Genomic DNA, 21,942 nt, shown 5'->3' with positions numbered 1-21,942 from the left:
ATCCGCTTTCCAATTGGGCAACTCATACGAAATTCCTTTGTCGGCAAAAGCGAAGCATCCATTAGAGATTAGAACACCGACATAGAATTCCGATTATCTTATTTCAGAGTTATTCCCTAGTTACAAAACTAGCTGAATAGCAGTTTCTCAAGATAAAGTTTGCATAAGAGTGGTTTGTTTCACTTTAATACAGCAAAAATGTTTGTTGGGTTTGGTTTCTCTTAATCACTTCGGTATGCATTCACATCCATATGAATACAAAATATCCCAAGGATCTTCCAACAGGATTTTCGGGATGTTTCAGAGGAATTTCAATGTGTATCAATGCTTAACAATGGGTTCCATGAGGTCTTCGAAAGGGTTTCCGACGGATTCAGAGGGATTTAATAGCCAGGTTTCAGGTCAGTGTCAGAGAGTTTTTGGGAGGTTTGAAGTGGTTTCTGGTGGTGGGGAGGTTTCAGGCGGCTTCTGAAGGGTTTGCGGGGGTTACAATAAGCTTCCAGGAGAGATTCAATGGATATTATAAGGGGTTTAAAGGTGTACCGAGGCATTTCAGTGGGTTTTAGAGGGCTTTCAATGGAGATTCAGATGGGATTCTAAAGGGGTTTTCAAAGTGTCTCAGGTGATATCAGGGGTTTTTTGAACGCCTGCAACACCTCGAATCTCTCTAAAATCCCTCAAATCCCCTGGACCGAAAACCATACAAGCCCTTAGAATACCTATGAAACACCTTAGAACGCTCTTGAAACACCTTGAAACTCTCTGGAACAACCTGAAAACCACTAGAATACCCCTGGAACGCCTTACAAATTCTCTGAAAAGACCCTGAAACACCCTAGAATCCCTAGAACATCCCTGCAACTCCTTGAAAACTGCTGGAACGTTCCTAAACCTCCTGAGCATCTCTGTTGGCCAGTTAAACCCCCAAAGATACCAACTCTCTAAATAATAAGGATACTGATACACGCATACACTTATTTGCTCAACCACATTTACTGGGTTGTTTCAAGAAGCTTGAAAAAAAAAAATCCGCGTCAAATCCGCGCGAGCAAAATTTGAATCCGCGTCAAATTCGCGCGACTTTGAAAATGAATTAGCGTTAAATCCGCGAGCTCCGTAAAGTTTCATTTGAACATTAAATTTGAATAGTCTACAATGTTGTATGAATAAAAGACACTTTCAACTGAAATGGGCTAGGAGGAACTTAACTTTTGATTTGCAAATTAACGCAGCTCATCTTAAATAGGGTAAGTGTTCCAGTTATGGCTATAGTACCAATTATTCGCCATAGTTTATTTTCACCTTAAAAAATAAATAAAATAAATCGTTTTCCTTAAAATTTCGGCTTCTTTTTTCGCCATAGTGTACCACTGGTACACTGTACCAGTTATTGCTAACCCCATAAGGAATGCATGCACATAGTGCGAAAAGGAACCGAAGTTAAAAAATGTAACCATAACTGGTACAGGGTTCCCATCATTGCCACACGCTGTAATAAATAATAAAAGTAGTTTTGGCTCCGTTTCTATATTTTCCCTGTAAAGTATGGAAACTAAGCTATCTTTTAACATTATTACAATTATTACAATAGAATATGGAATAACTATGCTGCACACGGCAAAGTACCCAATACAAACTTTTTCGAAGAATGAGCATGAATTTCAGTAGGATTTTTTTAGGGTAATTCTTAGAAATTAACTTTGAGAATTGTTACGTACGCGCCGGCGGGGTGGTCGAGTGCATCGTTGCACATTAATTAATTGCAAACGTACAAAACAAACATACTAAAACTTTATTACGAATGAACTAAACGAACATGCATTTGCGGGAAGCGCGCGGACTATTTACAATGGCTGAATGTTATTGTTTACAATTATGCTTCGCGCATCTACGGGTAACAGTCACGCTGCTACCAGTGAGCATAGCAGTGTTGGTGGTGGTAGTGATCGGTTGTATACTAGGTTGGTCTAGTGGTTCCCAACATCTTCCCTCTTAATACAGCTGGTACGGGTTGAACCTTATCGGCGGTCTTCGTTGGCGTGAAGAGCGGCGAGGTAACGGGCCAGCTGTTTCGGTCTCTGTTGCTGGCATAAACTCTGCGGAGCTTGTTGCCGAGGATGATGGGAATCTGGACGTTGACGGTGACACACAAGACGACTCACGAGTCTCCGTCGTGGCTGGAGACACCCAGATCAGGCTCGGTTGAGCTGGTGTAGCTTGCAGTGGAGTCAAGTGCTCGGATGGTGCTGCAAGCGTCGATGGCATCTGTGCCACCGGAACGGATGGTGCTGGAGTTGGTAGCGAAGGTGAACGTGACGGAGAATGGCGAACTGATTGAGCATGACTTGGCTGATGCAGATTGCAGGCTTGAAGCAAGATGTCGAAAGGCAACTGATGTTTGCCGGCCTTTGACGGAATCGTGCTGGGCTTTTGTGTGGTGTAAGCACCTGGTCGGCTACGCAACTGGTTGATATGTTTTTTGAATGACCGTGCACCTTGATGATGGTTTGTATTTTGCGCCTGATTGCAGAATTGGTCCATTGGCTAGATCTCTCAAGCAGATTGAGCTGTTGCTGGACTACGTAGAATTGACCAGTGCGCTTCTCTCCCGTGATGATGATTTCGCAGCAACACTGAAACTGTAACTTCAGGGGTTGGCCCGACGCTGTTGCTGCTTTGACAGTTGCTGGAGTTGATGCAGGCTACCCGATCTTCTGCCATGTCTGCTCGGAGATGATACTGATGTCCGACGCAGAATCGAGCTGCAGACTGACTTGCCAGCCGATGACTTCCGCTTTCACGAACCTTCGTCGCTTCCGGATGTTCTTCACCTGCACACTTCTTGTATTCGCTTGCTTCCTCGTATACCGCTTGCTGGGAGACTTGATTTTCTTAGCACTGGAGCAGTATCCGTCCTTGTTACTGATTTGACCACATTCCTTGCACCGGTTGTTCTTGAACGGACAGTCTTTGGAGTAGTGCATGGCACCACAGTTCTAACAAGGCGTCGTTGGACGGGCGCCCTTCTGAGGACTGGATTTTGATTCTGCTGATCCTCTCTCGGAACGGTAGTTCCTCTTTCCGTCCTGCTTCTTCAGTGATTGCACTGCTGCCGACGACGACGCTGCCTCGATCATCGCCGTATCGTGCTTGATGTTGAGAAGCCGCTTACACTCGTCCGAAATCTGCTCCAGGGTGACGTTGTCCCGCTCTTCAATGCGGCTGAGCAACCTCGTCCTGATCTCCGCATCGCTTTCCACCTTCAGCCCACAGACGGACATGAGGCACTTGAATTGGTCCTCCGAGAGCTTCCCAAGCTCGAACCCGATCCAGAGTTTGTTCACCCGACAGGTAAACGTCTTGTAATCTTCGGTGGCTTGCTTCTTGACTTGCAAGCACCGATACCGTCTGCTGATCACAGACTCTGGTGTTCCGAATAAGCTTTTCAACTTACTCACCGTGTCGTCGAACCAGATTGCGTTGGGACTCTTTGTGAGGATGTAGCTGGTGTACCTCTCGTGCTCCGATTGGCCGAGCTTCCGTAGCAGCAACCTGACCTTGGTTTCATCGTCGAGTCGAACGGCGTCCTTGGCGAACAAATCATCATAACGATCAATAATCAACAACTAAGCCGATTTAATTCAAAATTTTTTAGATCATTTTCGTATTTTATTATTAACTAGCTGACCCGGCAAACGTCATATTGCCCTGTACTGCCTGCCTACTGTGTTTTTTGACAAACAGCTCCAAAGGGACGTCCCCGGTGAAGTCATCTGTATGGGAGCCCCCCGTTCCAGAGACCGGAGAGGTCTCACACCAAGCTAAGAACCTTCCCCGGCCCCAACAGCATCCACATACAAAATTTCACGCCGATCGGTCCAGTAGTTTTCGAATCCATAGCGGTCAGACAGACAGACAGACAGACAGACAGACCGACAGACAGACAGACAGACAGACAGACAGACAGAAATTCATTTTTATATATATACTAGCTGTCCCGGCAAACGTCGTACTGCCTGCCTACTGTGTTTTTTGACGTACAGCTCAATAGGGACATGCCCCGCAAAGTCATCTGTATGGGAGCCCCCCGTTCCAGAGATCGGAGAGGTCTCACACCAAGCTAAGAACCTTCCCCGGCCCCAACAGTACCCACATACAAAATTTCACACCGATCGGTTCAGTAGTTTCCGAATGCATAGCGGTCAGACAGACAGACAGACAGACAGACAGACAGACGGAAATCCATTTTTATATATATAGATAGAAGATAGATGAAACATATTGCCAAAAGTTCAAAGGCTCTAGGATTCATATCAACGGGAATGGAAGTTATTTCAAGCACAAAAACTATTTAACACTTGGTATTATCACATGCAAGCTTCATAGGACATAGTACGCCGAAGGGATTCGTCAAGCTTTGGTTGGTAGTTAAAAAGGGGCCAAACCATAACGTCCGAGGCCATACTGTCGGTGTTAAAGCCGCATGTTTGGACGTTATACCCCGGAAAAAATCGTTCCGTTGACTCCTTTCCACGCACCCCCTCGGCTGCGTCGTTGATTACTGCTTTTACTGCATTCCAGCAATCCTCTAGAGGAGACACATCGAGCTCGCCCTAGTCTGGCAACGCTTCCTCGAGGTTTTGCGTGTATACCCAAGTAACCATGCTGCTGTATATGGAGCACTAATTTCACTTTATAGTGTATTTTATGGCATACGATATAAAGTTGTGTTGTCATGTAGATACCATTAAAGTAGCTTTAAAGTTGAAAGTGGCGCTATAATTGTGGATATAAGGCTAGATCAACAGGCTTTACTGTAGTCATTGCTAAAGTATATAAAATGCTTGTACCGTATAGAAGCTGGTAATCGCACATAGCTAATGCAATAAAATTTAATAGAATCATGTAAACAAAAGATTTTATTCATTTGTCTATTTTTATCTCCTTATATCTGTTGTATCTGCCGCACTGCGATGATTTTTTCTGCGGTTTCGGGAATTGAACCAAGATTCATGTTGCTGACCATGATTAAAGCCGGACGCGCCAACACTGTGCTACGATCGCCATGGATGTTTATGGAGGAAAGTATGCAATTTAAAGCAACGTATACTCAGCGTATACCTCACAGAGTTGTGTTTCTAAGGGCCGATTTTCACCCTGGCTTAACCGTTAAACCAGGTTTAACTATATGGGTAAGCCTGGCTTACCGGTTAAGCCGAGGTGAAGAAAACGGCCCTAATAGTTATAAAAAGAGTAGATGATTTTGTTTTGTTGAACCAGTTCTCGACTGTGTGTTCGCCCTAATCATATTGTTATATAGTTCATGTATTTTCATAAGATAAATGGATAACTTATTGTTCTACAGAATCCCTGTTTTGCTTGCAGTTTCTTTTATAGTTGGGAATGTAAGCAATAGATTACAGTAGGTAGTTGATTAGACAACCGGCTTGCGATTTAACGGCCATATCTATTCAGTATAGTCATAATTCATAGCTGTAAATTCTCAGTCTTAAAACCAAGACGATCTGTGACAAAATCTTGTCGCCATTCCTGAAAATTCATATTTATGGTTTTCTATACAAAAATATATTTCTTCATCCAAAATGGTCCTACACTCTTTCTGTGGACTGCAGGTTTCTTTTTGTTTACAATGCAACAGAAACGGCGCATACTTTAGTGATGGTGTATATAGAGCAATAAATGCTTGCATTACTGTGTGCTGTGCAGCCCTTATCTAGATAATGCAATGAAGCATTAAGCAACGGTTCTTTAGGACTACATTGAACTGTCAAAACCCCCCAATGCTTCAATGCATTCAAAATGTAGGCTGAATGCTTTATCGCTTGGAAGATGTTGAATAAAGGTAATCTTGCATTAGCTATACTTATATACGGTTGAATTAGTGCAATGACATAATGCTTGTGGTTACTTGGGTACTGAGTTGACATCCGGTTGCTTTAGTCGCTCTAGGTCTGTTTACGGCGGACGACGACCGTTGAGGGCACACGAAGCAGGCGAATCGGACGGAATGATTCTCGAAATAAAAACACGGCGTAATACAACTGAAATGGACTGTATTACCGTCAGTGTACCAGTAGCCGCTCATGACCCAATAGCCGCTCACTGTTGCAAGAATCAAGTTTACACGCATAAATACACTCTTTTCGGTGCTGATATTCTTGGACTATATAAATTAGACGAGAGCAAAGCCATTTTATGCAATATTTACCGGATAACATAAATTTTAAATGATGATTAACCTGGGCTTGTTAGGGGAATATCTGTAAATAAAAGAAAATCGGGTTAAGTACGGTTCCTTTGAATTCCACTAAGAAATTGCATCCTTTGACACCAAAGGATGCAAATTCTTAGTGGAATTCAAAGGAACCGTACTTAACCCGATTTTCTTTTATTTATAAATTTTAAAAACAAAACAATGAATTTTTTGAGCGGCTATTGGGCCCAAAAAAGCTGTAGCTAATTTCATGTGTTCTAATAACCGCTCACGCAAAAAAATACGTCAAAGTCGTAAAATCTGCCGATTTTAGTACACAGTGTGTTTAATCCCTATTATACACTCCTACGGAACAGGAAAAAATAATTGTAAAAACATAGAGTTGCAAAAATAATGCACTTGTCCGCAAAAGTCTATTTAAAAGATGGCATAAATTTGTTCGTGAGCGGAATTAGGACCACTTTGGTCTCAAACCAAATGTAATAAAATCATACTTTTATGAAAAGTTTTACATAAGTCTTGATTTATATCTGATTGCACTAAGATTGAACTAACAGAAAATGGAAAAACATTACAAATTGGCTTAACAGTCATTCAACAGATGATGTTTTTCTGCGAAACTGGCCTTAGATAAGCGGAATCTGGTATCCTGATGGTAATTATTTTTGAGACGAGTACAAAATTTGCATGTGCTTTTTTCTAGAAGTAGTCCAAGAATGAATTCCTCCTTTGTTCCTCTCGACGTTGTAGCAGAAGGGTGTCGTTGAGTTCATCGCCAACTACAGGGGTGTAGCAAGTGATTCACACGGCGACCATCAGCTGGTGGGGAAGTGAACACGAACATCATCCCCCCCTTGAGGCAACAGACTCAATCACATGGCAGCGGCACAAGCTTATGCACCGGACGTTGATACTCCGTCTGTCCTCGACGTACGGTCACGGGACGGACTATACCATATTGATCCGGATGAGTTTGGGTGATTCTACTAAGCTCCCACGACGTTGGCGGCAGGTTTTCACCCTTGATGACAACTAACTGTCCGGGAACCAGGTTTTGATGCAAAGCTTGCCACTTGTTCCGAGGCTGTAACGTAGAAAGATATTCGCTGCTCCAACGAGACCACACTTCGTTAACGTATCGAGAAAGTCGTTGCCATTTGTCTAGACGATTCTCTAGAAGGTGGCTGATATTTGGTTCAGGTAGAGCATTGAGCGGGTGCCCAATGATAAAATGTCCAGGCGTAAGAGCGTCGCACGATTCTGGTGATGTTGACATTGAGCAAAGCGGACGTGAGATTAAGCAAGCCTCAATTTGGGCGAGAACAGTTGAGAGATCCTCGAAAGTCAGCGCAGTATTTCCGAGTACCACACGAAGATGTTTCTTCATAGCTTTAACGGCTGCCTCCCAGATTCCGCCCATGTGGGGGGCTGAAGGCGTGATGAAGGTCCACTTGATTCGGATGTTGGTGAGGTATCGGCTGACAGCTTCATTGAATTCCTTCGATTGCAGATGTCTCCGAATTTCCCTATCTGCACCTACAAAGTTGGTTCCGTGATCGGACCACAGCTCCGCACATAGTCCGCGTCGACTGATGAAGCGTTTCAAAGCGGCTAGAAAAGCGTTGGTCGACAAATCCGTAACTGCTTCAAGATGGACCGCCTTCGTCGAAAGACACACGAAGACAGCAACATAGCCTTTAGTAGTTTTCGCGGAACGTAAATTTGAGGTGCGAATAATGAGGGGTCCTGCGTAATCTACACCACAATGCAGAAACGGTCGGGCTGGCATCGTTCGAACTGCAGGCAGGCTGCCCATTAACTGCGTTGCTGCTTTCCCTTTCATGCGACAGCAAATGTAGCACCTGTCCACGAAAGATCGCACCAATGCTTGACAGCTAACTATCCAATAACGTTGGTTCAGTGTGGCAATCATCAGCTTTGCCCCTGCGTGCAAGTTTTGCTCGTGTATTTCCAACAGAAGCAAATGAGTATAACGATGATCCTTCGGTAGTACCACCGGGTGGCGGACATCATACGGTTGATCGTGTAGTGTCTACCTAATGGTTGTGCGCATAGGATATCTACCTACATGAAATACTATTCATAACAATACCTAAATGTCTAGGTATCATTCATTATGTCTACCTAAAATAGTATAAATACGGGTGGTCATTGGACCACACAGCAGAGACTGCACAAGACTTGGACTTGTCAACATCTTTATTATTCTTCTTTTGAAGGATATAAAAGTGGCGACGAGGATCAAGGAACGTGTAATTTCTTTTGAGTTATTCCGAAATTGTTTCTTTTTGGGTTTCAGGTTGTTGTAATAACAAATTGTTATTTTTTGTGGGGAACGAAATTGTTCTTTTATGGTAGAATTGCCATTATGTTGTGAACAGATTGTTCTATTTTGGCCGATGTTGCATTGACGAAATTGTCTTTTTGTTTTGGTAATAACGATATGTTATTTTTGTGGTGAACGAAATTGTTCTTTTGTGGCGGAATTGTCATATGTTATGTTTTGGTGAATGGATTTGTGTTATTTGTACTTTTTTGGTAAAGTTGCCGATGTTGGGATAGCGAAATCGTGTTTTTGTAGTTTTGTTAGCGAACAGATATGTTCTTTGGAAGTGACGGACTCGTCAGTTTATTTGTGCTATCATTATTTTGGTGATGAATGTAAATTTTTGAAATTTTCTTAAGGGGAAAGGACTGTAGTGTCTACCTAATGGTTGTGCGCATAGGATATCTACCTACATGAAATACTATTCATAACAATACCTAAATGTCTAGGTATCATTCATTATGTCTACCTAAGGTAGTATAAATACGGGTGGTCATTGGACCACACAGCAGAGACTGCACAAGACTTGGACTTGTCAACATCTTTATTATTCTTCTTTTGAAGGATATAAAAGATCGGAGTTTTGGAGTCGACCGCCGACCCGCAAAGTTCCACTGGAGTCGACAAACGGGTATAGCGCCTTCAGTTTGCTGCTGTTTGGTAATGCTTGTTGCTTCTGCAGTGATTCCAGTTCTGCCTTAAAGCAATCGTGTTGAGCTGCTCTGGCCAGTTGCATACATCCATCGTTAACTTCATCCGGAGTTAGGGATCCACATTTTTTTGAATGTCCCCTTAAGCTGGCCAACATGTTGTACATGAAACGATTTACCCAGCAAATACTACGACGAGCACTAGGTAGACTTGAAGAGCGGCAGAGTAGCAACTTCTCAACAACGTAGTCGTAGGGTGCACTTGAACCTGTACTCAAACAAGTTATCGTATTTCGCGCTTCCAAAAGATCATCGTCATTTATGTCAAGTTGCTTTGATTGTGGCCAGCTTGTTTCAGCCTCATGGAGCCAGGCGGGGCCCCTCCACCAAAGCGGATGGACGACCAGAGCTGTCGGCGAGATGCCTCTCGATGCACAATCAGCAGGATTATCTCTCGTAGACACATGATTCCAATGTTGTATTGGTAGATGCTCCAAAATTTTAGAAGTACGGTTGGCAACAAAAGTTTTCCATTTTCGCGGGTGCGAGCCCAGCCATTGTAGCACTATGGTAGAGTCGCTCCATGCATACAGTTCCACATCCAAGTGCGAAAAAGATTCCATCAGCTTCATCATAAAATCGGTCAGCAATTCCGCCGCCATTAACTCAAGACGTGGCAGAGACACCTGCTGGATTGGCGCTACTTTCGTCTTTGCGGCCACGAGATTGGTTTGAATCCGTCCTTCATGATCTTCTGAGCGAGCATATACTACGTCGGCATAAGCTGCTTCAGAGGCATCCGCGAAGCCATGGAGCTGCAGACGCCCCGTGCCATGTGGAATCCATCGCTTGATCCTGATCCTTTCAATGTGATGTAAGGTCTCCTTCAACTCGATCCATTCTTCACATATTGTCGCAGGCAATGGATCATCCCAATTTAGATTGTAAAGCCAAAGGTACTGGAATAGTATTTTGGCCTTTATAACCACCGGAGCGATCCATCCAAATGGATCAAAAAGTTTAGAAGCGTCGGAAATTAGTTGTCGTTTAGTGTTTGGACTGTGAATATCGAAGGTGACCTTGAAATAGAACGCGTCGTCCGATGGGATCCATCGTATCCCAAGAGCCTTTACGGCATCACCTTCATTTGGTAGCTCAATGGAAATCGCTTCGTCATGACATGTGTCCGTTTCCGCATCGAGCAGCTTCGGTTCATTTGTTGACAATTTACGAAGAACGAATCCTCCAGAGTTGAGCACATCGACTAGTTCATCCCGTAGAAATTCAGCTTCCTCAACGGTATCCGCACCCGATAGCAGATCGTCAACGTAAAAGTTTTTAGGAATGCGGCTAGCAGCTAGTGGATGCAGCTCTCGATTGTCCTCTACGATTTGATGAAGGGTTGCTACGGCTTGATACGCTGCACTTGCCGTACCGTATGTGACGGTGAGCAAACGGTAATGTTCCAATGGGTGGTTTGGATCTTCACGGAATACGATGCGTTGATAATCTGCATCCTCTCGGGAGACAAGAACTTGCCTATACATTTTTTGGACGTCAGCGCAAAATGCAATCTTATATGTTCGCCACCTGGCGAACACATTAAAAAGCGGCTCGTTCACGTTAGGTCCTACGAGTAAACGATCGTTCAGCGAAACACCGGAATCACTTTTGTTTGAAGCGTCGAACACGACACGGAGTTTGGTGGTCGTACTGTCGGCTTTCCATACTGCATGATGCGGAAGGTAGAAGCACTTCTCTGGAGCGATCGCTACCTCCGTCGACGGAACCCTTTCCATATGCCCGAGTGCTTGATACTCGGCCATGAATTGTGTGTACAGTTGCTTGAATTCGGGATCGATGCTGAATTTTCGTTCAACCGCTTTGAACCGTCGAATTGCCGCATTTGCCGACTCTCCGAGCTCCGGCTTGGTGGTGTCAAAGGAAAGACGCACAACGTAACGTCCCGATTCGGTTCGAGACAAGGTAGAGCGAAAAATATCCACTGCACGCTGTTCATCCTCGGTCAGCTGTTTTGGCTTAGGGAGCTCTTCTAGTTCCCAAAATCTCCTCAGAGTTTGGTCCAAGTTTATGTCGGCTGTGCAACTTAGACCAACTGATGTTCGACAGTCGGAGGCACGTGAACTCGTATCAAAGCGACCACCAACCAGGTAACCGAAGATTGAGTTCTGCGCGACCGGAACACCTCGTGGATCCAGGAGTTTCCCAGGTTCTAAAATAGAAAAGAAAACCTCGATCCCCAACAGTAAATCAATTTTACCACTTCTGTTGAAATTGGGATCCGCAAGTGGCATTTCATCAAAGGCACTTGAATCGATGTCGAACGTTTCACATGGCTGATTTGGAACCAGGGTGTCCATAATCAGCGCTTCCACCACGATGATAACTTGGTCGTCAAATCGCGATGATATTTGGAGCATCACCGATCCCCGAGCTTTGCTGGGTTCGCTGTCACTGATACCGCTGACAAGGATGTTGGCATTCCGACGTTCCAGGCCAAGGCGGTTGAATGCTTGCTTGGTGATCAGTGTGTTCATGCAGGCGGAATCCACGATTGCCCGCGCATTGTGGAAGACATTGTTCTTCCCCTTGATTTTGACGGCAGCAGTTGGCAACATACTAATGAAGTTAGTTGTGCAGCTGGTCTTCACTTCTGTGACAAGAGATGTCACCTCTCCGGACACCGACTCCTCTGATGGTACTTCGGTTTGCTTCGAAGCTGCAACCTCTCTATGAAGCTGGCCAGGGTTTGAAGTTGAGCTGAAGCATCCAGTGCATAACAAAGAATGGTGTCTTTGCTTGCAATGTTTGCACGTCGTTGTGGAGGTACAATTTTTCGCTGGGTGTGTCGTTTTGAGGCAGTTGAAACAAAGTTTTGCGTTTCGAGCCAAGTCGCGTCGTTCTGCCACCGAAATTTCACGGAAGTCGGCGCACTGATAGATCGTATGAGCTTCGTAGCAATGTGGACAGGTTTGTTGAGTACTTGTACTGAAACCGTGCACAGCCCTGCTTGATGAAGTCGCCTTTGCGGTTGGGTCTAATTTCCGTTCTGTTTTTGCTGTTGTGTCCGTACGTCTGGAAAAAGATGCACACGACTCCAGAGCATCACATCGCCGCTCGAGGAACTTCAAGAATTCGCCAAACGTGGGGTTTACTTCTTCTACGGTTTTTTGGGCCCACATCGTGCGAGTTTCGCGGTCCAGTTTCTCCAACAGCAGGTGAATCAACCAGGGGTCTCGAGTCTCATGCTGCGGTCCAAGTGCTTTAAGCTGTCTCACAACTTCGTCGGATGTGGCCACAAGCTTTCGTAATCCAACTAGAGATGCTGTTGGCACTGACGGCTGGTCAACGAATTCCCTGACTAATGCCGAGACGGTGTACTTTGGTTTGTTGTAGAACTCGTTCAGTCTGTTCCAAACTTCAATGTAGTTTGCATCGGTAATAGTGAAGGCACTCACCATCTTCTTCGCGTCACCGTCCAAATGTGCCAGCAAATACTGAAGTTTCACTGAATTTCGGAGATTTTTCGTGTGGACGCAGCTCTCGAACAAGTCCTTGAACGAATTCCATTGCTTCCTATCACCGTTGAAGATTGGTAGTGAGATGGTAGGTAGACGGATATCGACACCAGTCCCGAAAACATCAGCAACAGGTCCGCCGACACTCATGGAATTCACACGCCCGGCCAATTGTGAAACGGTGTTTGAAGCTGCTGCCTGTGACGTCATCAGCAGTCTTTGTGATTCAAGAAGCAACTTGATCGAATCTTCGATGTTGACGTTAGCACCCGGGGTTTCGAGGAATGTTCCTTCGCTGCTTCCTCTTGGGTTGGCGTTATCGATGGTTTCCACGTAGAGTCCCTTCGTTTCGTAATAGAGCTTCTCAAATTCCAAGCGGTGATTGAAGATAGAGGAAACTTCCACAAGAGCATCGGTGGTTTCTTCAAGTTCACTCTGCACTTTATCGAAATTGTCATACAAGTCCGTAAGCTTATTCAGCCGCTCCTGTATCTCTCCAACCGGCGGCTTACGATTATTCACTGAACTTGCATTTTTGTGTTCCCACTTCATCCTCTCAAACAGCACATCGCGACGTTTTCGAAGCGCGTCCATAGCGGCTCGCGAACTATCCGGCTTCCGAAGGTCCAATGTTTACGGCGGACGACGACCGTTGAGGGCACACGAAGCAGGCGAATCGGACGGAATGATTCCCGAAATAAAAACACGGCGTAATACAACTGAAATGGACTGTATTAATTATTTTTGAGACGAGTACAAAATTAGCATGTGCTTTTTTCTAGAAGTAGTCCAAGAATGAATTCCTCCTTTGTTCCTCTCGACGTTGTAGCAGAAGGGTGTCGTTGAGTTCATCGCCAACTACAGGGGTGTAGCAAGTGATTCACACGGCGACCATCAGCTGGTGGGGAAGTGAACACGAACAAGGTCGTTTAGTGATCGGGGTCAATGTTAGCCCCACAATGGGTCCTGACGTCACCACGATAATTTCGGAGAAATGCCATCCGTCAATCAGAAAGTGCGACCATGTCCTGGGTCAATCTGCTGTGGTGATCTCCAGGTGTAACGAAAAGGGATGCTGTGTTGGAAGAAGGTACTACGTATGGCCCTGTTTTTAGGGGCGGCGAAGTCAATGAGTCATACAGGTTGTTTTCGTTCATGAGATGGTGGGCGCTGACGATTGGAAGCCTGCCGGAGCGTTTAGATCTCCTATGATGATCTCCTTAACGACGCGTCGTGGCTTGGGTAGCGGTCGTACTCCCGCTTTCGCTAAAATGCGTCCTTGCTTCTAGATTATGATGAAGTTAAAAAATTAATCCTTGTTACTCGTAGCCCGACCGCTGCCGGCAGTTGCCTGGCACAGGCTAATATGGATCTCAAGGGGATCTTAAAATTTCGGTTATTATTCTACCAGGTTAATCTCATCAAACATCCATTGCATTAGGAGTTTTGTTGTATAACGTTCCATCTACAATGCCATAGGATGATGTTGCAAATCAAATTTCGTTTGGTATTTTATTCAGTCTTGCCCAGTCCTCCGTTAATGAATCATAACATGATAATTTCACTGAATCCAACAATCAAATAAACTACTTTTTGCTGCACAACTGAGTTGCTTGAGTCATTTTGGTAAAAACCGAATCGCTGAAATTAGTTATTTAGGATAAGACTTTATAAAAAACGGAAAATTCATTAATTGATTATGCATTTTAAATTTTTATCTTGTTTCAAAAAAATACTTACAGTTTCAATCATTGTTTACCTTTCCCAAGATTTATGATACTCATCTTGTTATTTCTCTTTTCTTTTCCAGGCTTTCCACTAGAGTCGTCCTGTGAATCAAGGACCTATTAAGCTGAAACAATGGTATCACGAAGAAAGCCCCAACGTGGTTCCGAAAGCATCGCCCATCATCAACAGATATAAATCTCGAGGGACGAGAGTCGTCCTCCCTCGGATCTTCCTGTTCACTCTTGACTCTCTTGGTGCCGCTCTCTGGCATCCTTTCTGCCTATCAACTTTCAGTCTTGTGCGTCTTGTGAGTCGATACGGTGACGGGAGAAGGACAAAAAGGAAACAAATAAGTATCACGTGGCGGCACGGATCCTTTGATTTGGTACCGGTCGGCGTTGTTGCCATCAACAGCTGAGACGCCTGCGGCGAGAGGAAAAAGCCGCGATAAGGCTCGTTTTATCAGCTATAGATATACACAGCTGTGTGAGAGCTGTGCCGAAGAAGTGGCGTTGGTCCTGAAATAGAACCCCAATATAGTCATTAGTTTGTAAGTGATTTAGCCCAATATTGGTGTAGTGGCAGATCGGGCGGAGTGCTGGCTTGCGCGAAACCAAACACGTAGGTGGTGCTGCAACAATTTGTAATCTCCGATGGCAGGAAGCATCAAGCAAGGTAATTGGATGAATTTTCTCTTCTATGTACATGCAGTGCCTAGTGGGGAGTAATATATGTATGGAAGCAGGACATTTGTTAATCTATGGAAATGTGATACAATGTTCCTATCATATCATTTAAAACAGGTCTATCCGAGAAACGCAAACCTTAAGAAAATCGAAACTTCCAGATTTTTAAAACAAAAGGCTCTTTTCAAATTTTAAATTAGTTTTATCCTAATGTCATTTCCTCCTAAACCATGGATAACTTATGCCTACTTCCGAGTCATGTATGTCTGTTTAGTACTGCATATCAACTACAATTAGATTTATTCAATAAAAACCCCATTACAGAGGATGTGTGCTACGTCGTAGCAAAGTATGATTACGCCGCGCAGGGTGCTCAAGAGCTAGACCTTAGGAAAAACGAACGCTATCTGCTGCTGGACGACAGTAAGCACTGGTGGCGCGTCCAGAACTCCCACAATCAGTCCGGCTACGTGCCGAGCAATTATGTTAAGAAGGAAAAGAAATCGGTTTCGCTCTTCGACAGCTTCAAGAAGAAGGTGAAAAAGGGCTCCTCGGGCAGCAAAACACTACCGAACTGTTCACCCTCACGGCAAGTTGACAGTCCCACGATGAGTCGGAGGTTACCGCCGGATCCATCGGACGCCGTTGGTAAGTTGGGTTACTTGTTTTGCTCTATTTACTCTTGCGATAACATGGTACGAAAAAAATCAATCGAAATACACAAATACGGAATAACCAAACAATGTTTAACGGGTGTGTTACTTTTCCTCAATTGTCGTTTACCCGAATGCCAGTTTGTATTGAATAATGTGCCATTCATCTTCCTTTATTTTATAAACGGATCTTTTGGGGGATTAACCCCGTTTGGCATTCAGTTGTGGATAATCAATCTTCTTCCTGATGTATGACGTAAATTTTCGAATTTCATTTTTTTTCGTTCTACGGTTTTCTTCATGTGTACAATTTTCTAATATCGATTACTTTTACTACTCCATCGTTGTTCGTTTCGATGTCACGTTGATGTGGGCAACAAAACACAACCCAACAGCTTCCACCCCCATAGGAACTGCCATAGTTAAGTATAACTACCAAGCACAGCAACAGGACGAACTGTCGCTCATCAAGGGCACCCGGATATTGATCCTGGAAAAGTCCAACGATGGCTGGTGGCGTGGCCAAAGTGGCTCCGCGACCGGTTGGTTCCCCAGTAACTACACGACAGAGGAAACCGAAGACGACACCGTACATACGTATGCTATGGCGGAAAATGTCCTAGATATTGTAGTCGCGTTATACTCATTCAACTCCAACAACGACACGGAACTGTCCTTCGAGAAGGGAGACCGTCTGGAAATTCTAGACCGACCTGCAACGGATCCGGAATGGTAAACACACTAGAAATCCTTCCAAGACACCTGTAAAACATATTCCCTTTTCTCTTTTAGGTATAAAGCCCGCAACAACAACGGCCAGATTGGACTGGTGCCGCGGAATTACCTGCAGGAACTGTCCGAGTATCTGGCGCAGCCCTACCGGGGAAACAACGGAAGCGGACCGGACTCGCTGGATCGACGGCCAAACGATCAGCAGTCCAACAACAACAATTCCAACTCCGCCAATAGTAATAATAACAATTCGCAACAACTGCTGGACCGACCGCCGCTGACGGGCAAAAGCTGGTACTACGGTGCTATTACGCGAAGTCAATGTGATACGGTACTGAACACTCACGGCCACGATGGCGATTATCTGATTCGGGATAGTGAAACGAATGTAAGTATGTTGTATGCATTGTTTCTTGTTATTTTTTCCCATAGTGAATTATTTGTCAAAATTACTTAAGAAAGAATGCAAAATCATGAGCGCTCTTCTTGGTACATAATCTGGAAACTTAGTTTTATCTAAGTAAGACTTTATAGCATACGTATCACGAGGCATCAAAAAATCGGTGACAAGACTATTTCATGAGAGCATCCGCAAATACTCAATTTCCTAATCGCTGTTTGGCGAGAAGATGTACATAGGTTTTTTAACATTTAGTCATAGTGTAACCACTTGGTAATCGTTGAAAATATACCTACCAAATAGAGTTAATAAACTATAGATGACGAATGTAGTTGGTGATCCTTTTGTTCTCGTTTGCAACATACCGGGTAACTATCTGTCAAACAGCATACTTTCTCGCTCTAATAATTCATACCTTACCTTACCGGTCAGGCTAAGGCCGGGGTGGCCTCTGCTGTACATAGTAGCCGCCTCCATTCCACTCGGTCCATGGCTGTTTGCCTCCAGTTCCGCACTCTGCGTAGGGTCCGCAGATCGTCCTCTACTTGGTCGACCCACCTAGCTCGCTGCGCTCCACGTCTTTTTGTTCCGGTCGGATGACTCTCGAGAACCATTTTAGTCGGGTTGCTATCCGACATCCTGATGACGTGACCCGCCCACCGTAGCCTCCCGATTTTCGCGGTATGGACGATGGTTGGTTCTCCCAGCAGCTGATGCAGCTCGTGGTTCATTCGCCTTCTCCAAGTCCCGTCTTCCATCTGCACTCCGCCGTAGATGGTACGCAACACCTTCCGTTCGAAAACTCCAAGGGCGCGTTGGTCTTCTGCACGTAGGGTCCATGTTTCGTGCCCATAGAGGACGACCGGTCTAATCAACGTTTTGTAGATGGTTAACCCTTTCTTTCCCACAAGGTTTTTTGACATTTAAAAATAGATAAAATGGTTTCTGAACAAATCACCAGAACAAAAGATGTATAGTTTTACTCCAAAATATCGTTAGAAATGAAAAATTTGATTTTTGAAGTGGATCACCTGTGATCCATTGGGAAGATGGATGCACTGAAGCCACATATATACTAATTTTGTTTTTTTTTTATTTGTATATTGTTTTTCCTCAAAACTATATAGGTATTTCGTCCATCACACCTTTAATTCATCTTGAGATTCTAATCTAGCCCTTCTGCAAAACTTAATGAAACTTGTCGGACTTCTTACAGTTATCATAAGTAGTTATTCGGACATGGCTCGCTTAGAATCTATGGATTCTCTTCTCGTACCATATATACCCTCCTGGATTAATCTGCGACATATTGCCGGCGATAAATAGATAATATTATATGAAATAATGACATTTTTACATGAAACACTATTAACAATGGCAAATTTCTTGGATGTAAACAAACATGCTAACAAGGAACAGGTTAGATCAGAAAGTATAAAAATGTTCCCAATGGATCACTGATGATCCACATGTTTGTTCATAAAATTAGTGTTTTATTGACAACTTGTTTGTAAAACAATATTTTATTGTGCTAATATACATACTATAGGGCATGTTAGTATTTTTTTCCGTTGAGAAAAATGTTCAGGTTTCGGAATATTGAATTTTTGAATACTGTTTGAATTAAAATCGAAAAAATACCGACTTTCGCTAAATCATTAAGCTCTAGAACATAAACGAGCAGAGAAATTTTGACCAAACTTTGCATAATAGTTCATTAAACATATACAAACATCTGATGAAAAAATGGAAATTTTCTAAATTATCCTGTATTTGTATGAACAGTGCAAAGTAGTGGATCACCTGTGCTACCATGGGAAAGAAAGGGTTAACTTCGTGTTACGGCGAACTTTATTCGATCGTAGAGTTCTGCGGAGTCCAAAGTAGGCACGATTTCCTGCCACAATGTGCCTCTGAATTTCTCTGCTGGTGTCGTTGTCGTCGGTCACCAGTGAGCCCAAGTACACGAATTCTTCAACCGCCTCGATTTCATCACCGTCGATGTGAATTCGGGGTGGCGGGCGCGGTGATTCCTCCCCGTAGCCCTCTAATAATTCATATTGCCTATTACCGCCAGCAAAAGATGTCAGAGCAAGCGTCAGTTTAGCGGTGATAGTATACATCCTTGTCTCACTCAGCAACGACCCGATGGGATTAGAGTCGGTCTAGTTAGAGTCTGGCGAACTGTCACTTTCGATCGGAGACAATCAAGCATGACGTCACGGTGTAGCTTTTACCGGTGAGGACACTATGACGTCATGCTCGATTGGCTCCAGTCGAAAGTGACAGTCCGCCAGACTCTAATTATAGGGACTCTAGATGGGATCGGATAAAACGGGATTAACACAAAAGGCCGAATCACGAAGGGCCGAACCACGAAAGGCCGAAACCAGTGTAGCTACCACATAAGGCCGAAAGCACAAAAGGCCGAATCACGAAAGGCTGAAGGTAACGAAAGGCCGAATGTAACAAAAGGCCGAATGTAACGAAAGGCCGAATGTAACGAAAGGCCGAATATAACAAAAGGCCGAATTATGAAAGATGCATATGACCTCGGTTTCCGTTAAGTTAAATGCTCTATCTATTAAAAGAATTTATACAAGGGTTGTTTAAGTATATTATAACCTCAAATTTGATATTTTTAGTAGTCCTACTCCAACGTAAAATGCACACAAATGTAAATCGATGCGTTGCCGGAGGATTGAGGAACTGAGGCGGCAGAAGGCCGCCGAAGTATCCAATATCCGATGCACCGGATTTGCATCGATTCGAATTCAAGGAAAACAGTAATTCCAATAGTATGCTAGGTATAATGCGAACAGAAGTTGTTATCTTTTTTTAAGTCCGACGAGCGTTAGCGAGTGCGGACAGCAAGCGTTTCTCCGATGTATAGCAAACGTAGTTGTTCAGTCAGCTATTTGTCCTTCATATCATTATGTGCTGCCGTTATAACCATATTATGCCATGTTCTGTATAAATAAATATCACTATACATGTCACATTTGTGGACAACAGTGTAGACAACTTCCAAACAGATTTGAGGAAAATGATTTTATTTTGAACAATATTTATTTGTTTAAATATTTTTTTCTTGCTATGAAAAGGAAAGGAAAGGGTTAAGAAATAGAATGACTACTTCTGTAATTCGGCCTTTTGTTACATTCGGCCTTTCGTTACATTCGGTCTTTTGTTACATTCGACCTTTCGTTACCTTCGGCCTTTCGTGCTTTCGGCCTTTTGTGATTCGGCCTTTCGTGATTCGGCATTTCGTAGTAGTCCCAGTGTACATCAACGCAATTTTCTCTTCAATGAGTTTCGAATACATATTGCCAAATTTAATCGTCGAAAACTGGAATGAAGGTTGCCATGTTAGATAAATAATATCTTTTGAGTTCATCAAAATGGCAAATCGATACATTCAAAACTAAGTATGACTTCTGCAATACTTTAAATCTAACTTGTAAATTATTTTACAAGACCTTTGAGACTTGTAATCAAAAGTACAAGTCATAGCTAATATTCTATACTTGTAGTTTGTTTATGCAACATACACTTGTAAATTCAACTAATAATATTAGTCCAACCGACTTGTAGTATTGGACTTGTAACTTGTACTTGTAGTATTTTTATTTAACAAAAAATTACAAGTTACAAGCTACAAGACTAATATTATTAGTAAAATTTTCATTATGCTACAGGCCCCAGGTATCATCTGTGATCCACTGTTTTTTTTCGGGTGCGTAGGTCTCCCAAAGTATTTTTGCCGGTAGCGTTATTGATGGGGTCTCCAGTTAGCCTAGTGAGTAAGTCTATGGATCGCCAATCCGGAGTTGCAATGTCTGAAGAAACCACGAAGTTATGAAGATTCTTGGAAAAGGTAAAATTATCCGATAGCCAACTTTGAGCTGTTATATCTCCGGATTCAATGAATCGAATGCAATGAATTTTGTTGAAAATTTCAAGTTAAGTCAACGGTTTTTCGTAGCTCATTATATAAGTCATAAATGGTCAGAATTTCATTGCATTCGGTTCATTGAATCTGGAGATACCGTGACCGGTCCTAATTCTGCGCAGTCCCTAATTCGGCGCACTTTCTCGAATATACCACAAAATCAGGGACGCTAGTTCAATATTAGCTTCAAATATATTTTTTGAATATTGTTTCAATAGTAATGAAAAAGTTTGTGAAGAAAAATTTTTCAAATCAACGACCAATATTTTGTAAAAAAATAAAATGATGTTGCAAGTGCTGGAAATTGCCTGAAATCTGTGTCCGTTAGCGAAGCTGCTAAAAAGTTGCCTCATGAGCTGAAGCATTTTGCGACATAAATAATGAAGAGAATGTCTACTTTTCCATGCGCATCCTGTACAGCTGTCTTCGAGGAATCAGAATCGGCAAAAAACAATTGAGTTTTCTTCTTCTTTTCTTAATTTTCTTGTTCTTAGGTGCGCAGAATTAGGAACCGGTATTAAATAGTGGTCCTAATTCTGCGCAGACATTTCAACACTAAGTTTTTAACATATAATTAATAAACAAACACCATATAAATGCCAACATAGTTATAACTAGGATATTCTATGTTTCTAGCAATCCAGTGAATGTAATTACGTCTCAACAAGTTAGTTTATAAACTTCGAAGACTAATTTACGATTCTTCCATTTTTGATCTGATAGTTCGACCGGACTAACCACTTGTTTTAAACATTTGCTATCAACCTCGGGGGAAATTTTATGTATTCATGCAAGCATTCGTCAAATGCGATCTTTGATGTGAGTTTACATGGAATTTTCTTAAACAGTGGAAACGCTGGAGTTAGACAAGAAAGAAGTCTCAGTTTGCAAACAAAGATTGTGCCACCTTGTCATGACGGAAAAGTTTATATTACCTTTAGAAATTAAAGTAAATTGCACTAATATGTGCATATGCGGATAACTAAAAAGCGTTACGTAGTACTATTCTATAATGCTAAT

At 43.2% G+C, this 21,942-nt stretch overlaps 2 protein-coding genes across 2 annotated transcripts in view; both read left to right on the top strand.

Annotated features, from left to right (window-relative positions):
* Positions 1 to 21,942, top strand: part of LOC134288002 (craniofacial development protein 2-like) — a 366,803-nt gene that overhangs the window by 222,170 nt on the left and 122,691 nt on the right. The gene's annotated exons all lie outside the window — the stretch shown is intronic.
* LOC109424435 (cytoplasmic protein NCK1) overlaps positions 1 to 21,942 on the top strand; it is a 45,769-nt gene that overhangs the window by 18,413 nt on the left and 5,414 nt on the right. The window contains exons 2-5 of the mRNA XM_029859040.2: positions 14,582 to 15,174; positions 15,510 to 15,833; positions 16,234 to 16,570; positions 16,631 to 16,958. Coding sequence (XP_029714900.1) covers positions 15,153 to 15,174; positions 15,510 to 15,833; positions 16,234 to 16,570; positions 16,631 to 16,958 — 1,011 coding nt within the window. The 5' untranslated portion in view covers positions 14,582 to 15,152. The remainder of the gene's footprint in view (positions 1 to 14,581; positions 15,175 to 15,509; positions 15,834 to 16,233; positions 16,571 to 16,630; positions 16,959 to 21,942) is intronic.

The sequence above is a fragment of the Aedes albopictus genome, chromosome 2 (genome assembly GCF_035046485.1).
Source record: "Aedes albopictus strain Foshan chromosome 2, AalbF5, whole genome shotgun sequence".
NCBI classification, from domain to species: Eukaryota; Metazoa; Arthropoda; class Insecta; order Diptera; family Culicidae; genus Aedes; species Aedes albopictus.
The sequence above is the reverse complement of the archived record's forward strand: the minus strand, read 5'-3'. Positions and strand labels throughout refer to the sequence as shown.